The sequence below is a fragment of the Podarcis liolepis genome (assembly GCF_965112155.1).
Source record: "Podarcis liolepis genome assembly, chromosome: 1".
Lineage (NCBI taxonomy): Eukaryota > Metazoa > Chordata > Lepidosauria > Squamata > Lacertidae > Podarcis > Podarcis liolepis.
This window is the reverse complement of record NC_139554.1, coordinates 20029563-20039192: the sequence shown is the minus strand read 5'-3', so window position 1 is coordinate 20039192 and position 9630 is coordinate 20029563. Positions and strand designations below refer to the sequence as shown.

The following is a 9630-nucleotide window of genomic DNA, read 5'->3' as shown; positions in this document are numbered from 1 at the left end:
GTACTACAAGTTCTTTTTACAGTGCAATCCTATGCAACTTTATTCAGCAGTAATTCTCACTGGTCAGAGGAACTTACTCAATGCAAGTGTACTTTGGATTGATAAAAGAAAAAAAATCAAGCTTAAACCATCTATGATCTTGGACAATTGCCACAGAGTCATATGAAAAGTAGACCCATTAATTTCAATGGTCATCAATTTTAGTGAGTCTAAGTATGATCTGGTTGCATACAGCTTCCCCCTTCTTTCCCTATTTGAGCAAGATATTGGAAAGGCTGGAGCCCTCTTACAGTGAGGGGGGAAAGTACCGTATTTTTCACTCTATAAGACGCACCAGACCACAAGACGCACCTAGTTTTTGGAGGAGTAAAACAAGAAAAAAAATATTCTGAATCTCTGAATCTCGCTGCGCAGTGAAAGCAGAAATCCCTCTTGCTGTTCTGGCTTCTGGGATAACTGCGCAGCCTGCATTTGCTCCATAAGACGCACACACATTTCCCCTTACTTTTTAGGAGGGAAAAAGTGAGTCTTATAGAGCAAAAAATACGGTATTTGATCCCCTGCTAAATTTTCCCATTTGCCCTCTGACGAAGAAATGACCAGTCCATAATTGTAATGGTAGGTTTATTGTAGCTGTGAGAGACAGAATAACAACAGGAAAACCTCCAGAAACCCAGAAGACAAAAGTCAGAGATTGATGTGCATTATAACGAGTGAAATAAGTGCAGTGGTACCTCAGGTTAAGTACTTAATTCGTTTTGGAGGTCTGTTCTTATCCTGAAGCACGACTTTAGCTAATGGGGCCTCCTGCTGCTGCCGCGCCGCCGCTGCATGCTTTCTGTTCTCATCCTGAAGCAAAGTTCTTAATCCGAGGTAATATTTCTGGGTTAGCAGAGTCTGTAAACTGAAGCGCATGTAACCCGAGGTACCACTGTATTTGATCCCCTATCAACCAGCCAGGTGTCAGGCTACCTGGTATCTTCACTGTATGTAACGAGCTGAGATTAGAAGCACCTGCTATAAGGGAGAGGTCTTGCTTGTAATCCCAGCTTGTTACAGTACCTGTACAAAAGGCACCTGTCAACAGAAGCAATCAATCCAGCAGATTCCAAACTAGCCACCATGACCAAGACCAAAGAGCTGCCCAAGCATGTCAGGGACCAGATTGTAGACCTGCACAAGGCTGGAATGGGCTATAAGACTATTGCCAAGCACCTTGGTGAGAAGGTGACAACAGTTGATGCAATAATTCGCAAATGGAAGAAACACAAAAAACAACTATCAACCTCCCTTGGTCTGGGGCTCCATGCAAGATCGCATCTTGTAGAGTTGCAATGATCAGGAGAACGGTGATGAAGCAGCCCAGAACTACACGGGGGGGACTTGTCAATGATCTCAGGGCAGCTGGGACCATAGTCACCATGAAAACAGTTGGTAACACACTACGCCGTGAAGGACTGAGATCTTGCAGAGCCCGCAAGGTCCCCTTCCTCAAGACAGCACATGTACAGGCCCGTCTGCAATTTGCCAATGCACATCTGAATGACCCAGAGAAGTGGGTGAAAGTGTTGTGGTCAGATGAGACCAAAATCGAGCTCTTTGGCACCAACTCAACTCGCCGTGCTTGGAGGAGCAGGAATGCTGCCTACGACCCCAAGAACACCATCGCCACCGTCAAACATGGAGGGGGACATATTATGCTTTGGGGGTGTTTTTCTGCTAAGGGGACAGGACACCTTCACTGCATCGAAGGGACGATGGACGGGACCATGTATCGTCAAATCTTGGGTGAGCACCTCCTTCCCTCAGCCAGGGCATCGAAAATGGGTCGAGGATGTGTATTCCAGCGTGACAATGACCCAAAACACCCGGCCAAGGTAACAAAGGAGTGGCTCAAGAAGAAGCACATTAAGGTCCTGGAGTGGCCTAGCCAGTCTCCAGACCTGAATCCCATCAAGAATCGGTGGAGGGAGCTGAAGGTTTGAGTAGCTACACATCAGCCTCAAAACCTTTCTGACTTGGAGAAGATCTGCAAAGAGGAGTGGGACAAAATACCTCCTGAGATGTGTGCAAACCTGGTGGCCACCTACAAGAAATGTCTCCTGGGAACTGTAGCTTAATGGTGCTGGGAACTGTCTCTGTGAGGGCTAAACTACAGTTCCCAGGAATTGGGGGGGGGGCAGGGGAGCCAGGTGCTGTAAACGTAGAGTGGATGTGACCCTGTTTTTCATGGTTTTTGTCTTCATCAGGCAACAATCCAGGGCCGGATTTAGGCTTGATGAGGCCCTAAGCTACTGAAGGTAATGGGGCCCTTTATATGTCCAGCTGTCCTTTGTCAACAACAAATTGTCACTTTTTTGTGTTGAATATATGCTATATGGTAATTTATGGACCTAATAGGTATCTAAAGCCATTTGCACATAACAAATTATGTATTTTATCAAAGTAATTGTTGAACTGAAATACAATTAAGAAAAGTATATTAACAGTGAAATTGGGGGGGGGGCAAGAGAGAGGGGCCCTAATCTATAGCTTGTTTAGTTTATACGTAAATCCGGCACTGCAACAATCCTATCGTTTACAAACTTTTAACGGTCCTCCTATAAAGTGGATTAAATGAGTGATAATTATGCGCTAAACCGGCGTAGTGGCTCGCAAGGAATTACACTAGAATGCAAACGTCTCCAAGCGCGTACTAGATGGATCTCCTCCTGTTTGCCGCTTAGGAAAGGCAAACAGCAAAGGACGGGTTAACTCTGAACTGCGCGCCACCAAGCGAGTACTTTCCTCTGGCGCCTGCGCATCAGCCGCGCCAGCCGTTGGCAGCTTTCAAAAGTTCGAACTCGCCTCCCTGCAAGGACTACACTTCCCGCCAGCCAACGCAAAGGCCTGGCGCATGCGCGGGAGCGCACGTCTCTCGACGCAGGGCAGGCGCCGCCGTTGCGTCAGCGCGCCAACTGGCCCTGCACGCCTCTGCCCCCCTCCCCTCCCTCGCCCCAGAACGTTGCTGTGGTAGCGCCTGGGCGCCATGTTAGGAGGCCGGAGGGGAAGAGGAAGGACTAGAGGAAGCGGCGGCGGCAGCAGCAACAACAGCGGCGGCGGCGGCGGCCACCAGGCCTAGCAAGCGGCTCTCTCCCCTCGGCCGGAGGGCCCGAGCCAGGCCCGTATCATGCTCGCGTCGCCCGCTTCCCAGGGGCAGGAAGAGTGACTGTTCCGGGGAAGAGGTGGCGGCGCTTAACCCACAGCCGGAGAGACGATGCCGTTGTAAGTGGAGGCCGGGTCTGGCGTGAGGGGGGGCGGGTGGAAGAAGCCCCGGGAAGCCTGGCAGGGGACTTCGGAGGCAACCTGAGCGAGCGCTTCCGGGACCCACGGCTTCCCCTCCTCGCCGTGTAGGCCCTCCGTTTGAACCCGCCTCGTCGGCCCTCATTTCCCTTGGCGCACGGGTGCTCTCCCTTCCCACGCTCTCTCTGTGTTTCGGCGCCTGAGGGCCTCGTTCCTCTCGCTCCCCTTTTTTTTTGCCCTGGCGCAGAACTTCGGGGGAGGAGGGGGCGGCCTCGGCGGCCCCTACGACCCTCAGCCGTAGCCCCACAACAAGTGGCGGCGGGCATTTCACGCCTCGCCTCACACTCGGCCCTCTTGCCGCTTTCTCAGGCCATGTGGGGGGTGAGCGTTTTGTGGGGGAGAGAGAGGACGCATGTGCGGCGTCTCGCGGGCGCCGAGGCCTATCTGGGGAGCTGCGTAGGCCCCGCCGCGCGCCGGAATCAGCCGGATGGTGGCAAAAGTCTGCCAACCAACTGCTGGGAGCGCCATCGCCGCCTCCCTCCCGCCGGTGTTGCGAAATTTCTGCCCACCTTCCTCCCCGTATCCCCGCCACACGTTATTTGAAGGGGGGGGGCTGGCTGGCGGGAATTGCAACGCGAACGAAAAATCCTGTGCTGCTTAGGAGATCTTGCCTGAAGCACACCTGCAGCTTTTTAAAGTTGCACGCCTCTGTTGAGTAATACCTGGAGAGGGCCAGCTTATTTTGTGGCCTTAGCCCTCCTTTGTTTTGTTTTCTCTCCAACTAGAGGTTTTCTGTTGGCCGCTGAACATCTCGCTATACAGTTCTATGTAAATGTGTTGGCACTCGTTTGGTTGCACCGTGTTCCTTGTGAGGCATTGTCATGCTCGTGAATGCATTTTTTAAAAAACAAATTGTATTTGGGGTAACTGGCACTTTGTGCACACCATATATTAAAAACCCATTCAAAGCACAACACACACCCCAGAAAAGAATTCTGGGAACTGTAGTTCTGCTCCCAGTCCCTGAGCTGCAATTCCCAGCTTTGCAGTTCCCAGGATGTAGGTGGGGGTGTATTTTTTAAAATGCATGGTATGTGCACAGCCCAAGTCTATATTTATAATTTTGTGTACAGTTCTTTTCTGATTCACAATGTTTGCTGGGGGTTGAACTGTGCGTTCTAGTTTCATTCTACTGCAGAAACCCCTGGAGAGTCTACAAAATAAATGTTTGTTTTCATTGTGTGAACTTTGCCATAGTTGTGTGCTGGGTATGTTAGGTAAATAATCCTTGGCAATTCTTAATAGTGGGTATATGTTTGTGAAATGTATGTAATAGGCTTTTTAATGGTTTTTGGAAACAGTTGTTTCAGATTCCTTTCTGAATGTCTTGCAAAAACTAGTTTAACAAAGTTGTAAGATCCTGAATGAAAAACTAGTTGGTGACTTGAGGTGATGATAATGAGCACATTCCCTCTTTTCTAATATGGATTTGTTTCATGTATTTTTCATTAACATTTACTTTTGAAAAATTTAAGAGACTATCCCTTGCAGCCAGTGTTAGAAACTCAGGTATATAAGCTAGGCGCCAAATGGCTCTTTAAACCAAAATGGAATGTCTAGTTGCCATTGTGGGGTAAGGTGGCTCTAAAGTCTTATTTTTCAAATGATTGATTGACTGTGATTGATTATGAATTAAACATCTGACAACCTTGAGCTAACTTAAGAACTTTGAGAACTTTTAAGAAGAAAAGTCACTTGATCCAGGGACAGTCCACGTACATATTGGCCTATTTCTACCTCTTTTTCTTAAATGTGGCTGCTCCTGCTCAGGCTGCACAGAAAAAGCATTTTGGTTCCTGGAATTCATTCTGATTGTGCAGATAAAATATAACTGAATTCTATAGGATGGGGTATTAGTGTGTGAAAACAGTGATCCCCAGGCATGCACCTCCAGGTGGTGGAGGTGTGAGGCCCTATCCTGGTGCCCAGGCATCTTTACTTGGTCACAAGTGGTTGATAGCCAGCTGCAAAATATGCCTGGCTAATTTTGAACATTGCCTGCAGCAGATGAATAACTTACAATGAAATATTGTAAAGTTTTATCTGCCTGTTTGCCAACATCATAATTGTATTTGAGAGGACCACTTTAGAAAAATAAAGAGCTATACATACTTTTGAGGATCAGGCTATATCCAAACCCTTATGAGTTCATTTAAGTGAGAGAAATTGAGGGTTCTTTCCAAAACTTACCAGTTTAATACATGATATAAATGTGGAGACTGGTTTTTAATTTGATATAATATTTGATATAAAACAAATTCATCAAAAGAATAGAATTCAGTAAAGTAAAAGTAACTCCTGGTACTGCAAGGCTACATGGAGCCTTACTCCAGAATAAGCTGATTTACCTGGGCTTTTCAACTTCTGCATTTCCCACAGGACCTTTTTAGTGTTTTTTGAGTTTCCATGAGGACTTCCGCTTACACTATGGAATTTCCCCTCCCTCTCTTCTTCTCCCCCCATCTGCTCTAAAGGACTGGTGTTTGATGGACTTGGATCCAGTACCAGTAATACCCTTCAGCATGTACAAAGTAGGATTTCCCCTTTTTCTAACAGCATCCCTCCCGCAACATACTGTAAACTGCTTATGAAGGTTGATGAATTTGCTAGTATTTAGCAAAATTATTATTATATACTGCATTATTATTATATACTGCATAAAACAAAAGGGAAGCAGTAGAGACGATAACAAAAATGTGTTTCCGAGTACATGTATGTAAGATACAGTTTAAGAAATATACTCTTAATGTTTTTTAAAAGGTTGCTGAGCATCACATAATACTTCATTGGAATTTTTATTTCTCTTTTTTCCATTGTTTTTAAGCACTTTATATAATAAAGTGTCTTCCCGTGCCTTGTTTTTGCTGTGAAGGTAGTGCTCCCCAGCAGTCAATGTTGAATTTTCTTTGGAGCCAGGTTGAAGGCTCTTTGGGATGGAGCATAGTGGTGCTTTTCAATGTTTTATTTAGATCTTTGTGTGCCATAACAAGGCAACATGGGGTGAAGAAACTTTAAAACTTTTCCCAGTACTGACAGAATACATAAAAGGGAAATAGGATTGAAAGCTTTCATTATGGTTGTGTCCTTGATTAATAAAATCATAAGGATCAGAAAAGATAAACTAGTGCTGTCTGTTTCTTCTGCACTGGAACTGGAGGAAAGGTTGTTTGGGTTGTAACAGTGATTAGCTCCCTTCTCCCTCAGTAAGCAAGTATTATAATTAGTTTTGCTGTAGCCTTAGCCTGAGCTCAGCTTATATTGGGATGTGTAATGTATGGTCAGAGAGAAAAACCCTCCCTTTGTAGTAGGGTTGGGGGCTTGACAACCATAATTTTTTTGGTTCGCTACAAGTTGTAGACTTGAGTGGGGAAAAAATGGATCACTGATGAGAGTGGTTTAATTTGTTTTCTACTATAAAACTTGTTGATGATTAAAGTGTGTTTAATTCATATTTTGTATGAAAGTATGGCCATATGTAGAATAGGGTTTTTCCATTGCCCTGTAACTCCCAAAGAGGTTGAAAGATTTTATTTCTGGAAGCTTTGAAAATATTAGTTGTAATAATGATTGGCTTTGGGGGTTTTTAAATGCATCATTGTTTTCCACCCTTTGCTTCTTTTAGAGACAGGGCTGGATGAAAATCATTTAATCTTCATAATAAAAGCCTCTCCTGAGAATTGGGGCCTCTCAGGAAAGGCTTATTTAGGATGTGTTTGTTTGCTGAAAATGACAGAAATCAGGCTGGGCTCACTCAGTTTATATCTCTCTTCATAGCAGTATCATTTTAGTTCTAATGAAGATGATGCTTTGAAAACATATGATAGGTCAACTGGCTTATTTTTTGACTTGTCACACAAATACACAAGTCTAGTGAAGGTTATAGTTTTTTTATTACTGCATTATATAGAAAATAAATTCTTCATTTGTAGCTTGTAATGGAATTTAAGCCATTTTGAATACTGTATTTTTTGCACCATAACACTCACTTTTTTTCTCCTAAAAAGTAAGGGGAAATGTCTGTGAGTGTTATGGAGGGAATGCCTACGGATTTTCCTCCTCTAAAAACTACGTGCGTGTTATGGTCGGGTGCGTGTTATAGAGCGAAAAATGCGGTATATTGTGGGGCAGAGCTTCATAAGTACAATTCAAATAAACAATGTATTTGCATGTTGTACAACTAGCAATGATGTACAGAAAATTTCCCAGACCTTTTTTTTGCAGCATTTTTTTATTAGCATATGTTAATTAGTAATGAGTGGATGCTAGTTGCAGATGCAGTATTATACATGTTTGAAAGTTTCAAAGTTTTTAGCTTTGTTTACTGACTGCAAGTAAAATAAACTTGCTAAATTAGATCACTTTGGGGGCATCACAAATGCAAACTGCAAATTTTCCCCCAAATCCCCACAGTACTAGTAATTACAGTCATACCTCATGTTACGTTTGCTTCAGGTTATGTGTGTTCAGGTTGCAGACCGTGGGAAACCCGGAAGTACCGGAACAGTTTACTTCTTGGTTTCGCCGCCTGCGTAGAAGTGCTAAATCACACTTCGCGCATGCGCTGAAGCGCCAAATGGCGCCTGCGCAGACATGGCGCTTCAGTTTGCGAACGCTGTGGGTTGTGGACGTGCCTCTGTCACGGATTACGTCTGCAACCCGAGGTTCCACTGTATATTATAATTATTTTTAAATGGTTGTTTCTCTTCTCCAGTTTAGTACACCGTAGACACATGAAGCTGAGTTTAGTTTAGTTCCTGGCTACATATCCCTCTAGTTCCTATATTTTTGATCCAAGAGAATTATTATATGCAGTAGCCCATAATTTATTTTACACTATAGCTTCTTATTAAGGCTTCTCATATTGCTCTGTTTCAAACCTTTGTGGGAGCTGGGCAAAGAACTGGGCACGATCATTAACTTGTGGTAGAGACTATAGAGAAAAAAGATATGGTAAATGCAGAACTATATTGAGTTGCAATGCGGAAAAGGGATTTGATTCCAAAAAAACTTTTACATTGAAATAATGGATCTAAGGCTGCAATCCTGAACACAGTTACTGGTGAGCAAATCTCATTGAAGTCAGTAGGATGTACTTCTAGGTTAAACTGGCTGTGGATTGTTATGTATTCAGTAGAGGTCTTTGAGCATTAAAATGGTTAGCCAGTATTCGTGATCCCTGATGGTTTGGCATTTACCATGGCTAATCTGGATAACTGGCATTCAAAAAAAATGTAATCAGAATGAAAGTACTAAATGTCCAATATTTACTAAAGAGGTCACCATCTGAAATGAATCACCAGGAATAAGTTTCAGTGGTTTTACTCTGAGTAAAAATTAGTCAACTGTGTGTTGGTATGTTTGGTTTGATCACATAGCTAATACTCCTCATTATGGCCTGATGTCCAGATTGTTTTTATTTTTAATGGCCTATCAACTGCAGAATACATTGGTTTGCTGTGATACTTTCCTTGTGTTAACACTACACTGATAATGATGACTGAAGAAGGGTCATAGCCTTCCATGCAGGAGGTCCCAGGTTCAATCACCAGCACTTCCAGAAAGAGCTTAGAGCCCTCAGTTTGAAAACCTGGGAGCTGGTAGGGGGGTCATTGTAGACAGTACTGAGCTAGATAGACCAATGATCTGTCTCTGTATAAGGCAGCTTCCAGTATTCATATGGAGCATCAATGTTGGTAATTCAGGATATGGTAGCGAAGAACTTTAGATAATGCTTTCCAGAGGTGAGGCCATATTAGTCCCTTGAAGCAAAAACAAGTACAGGCAACTCCCCATTTATGCACAGTCTGTGTGTGACTACACATACACACATGGTGCCTGGAACTCGAAAGTGGAACGTAGAAATGGAGAGCACCCTGGAGAGGAGTCCTGGCTTGTGAGGTGACCCTCCTCAGAACCTGAACAGAACCTCTGTGTGAGCCAGAGCATTGTTCAGGCTGCTCAGCTGACGCACAAGGAAGCAGCAACTGCTCCTCTACCCCACACATCAGCTATTAGGCAGGGAGGCTGAGCAGCCTCAACAAGCCCCACTGCCCCTTGGGCTCTGGGGTAGGTCTCATTGCAGGCCACTAGGACTCTCCAGGGTGCTCCCAATATATGTGATTTCACTTAGACTCTGGCTGCTTGGCAAGAGTGCTGCAGAGATGTTGATTTGAGCTGGATGTATCTAGATAAGTAAATAGTCCCTACTTTAGCACTAACACCTTTATAAATGATATAAATATAGAAACAATGAAAATCTCAGCTATTCTAGAATAGAAATAAAATGAG

At 44.3% G+C, this 9630-nt stretch overlaps 1 protein-coding gene across 5 annotated transcripts in view; it reads left to right on the top strand.

Annotated features, from left to right (window-relative positions):
• Positions 1 to 2903: 2903 nt before the first annotated feature.
• PAPOLA (poly(A) polymerase alpha) overlaps positions 2904 to 9630 on the top strand; it is a 45775-nt gene continuing 39048 nt past the window's right edge. For all 5 annotated transcript variants that reach the window (XR_014529399.1, XR_014529400.1, XM_083518104.1 and 2 more), the window contains exon 1: positions 2904 to 3264. Coding sequence is in view for 3 of the 5 variants with exons in the window: in XM_083518104.1 (XP_083374230.1) it covers positions 3257 to 3264 (8 nt within the window). In the remaining 2 variants the exon portion in view is untranslated. The remainder of the gene's footprint in view (positions 3265 to 9630) is intronic.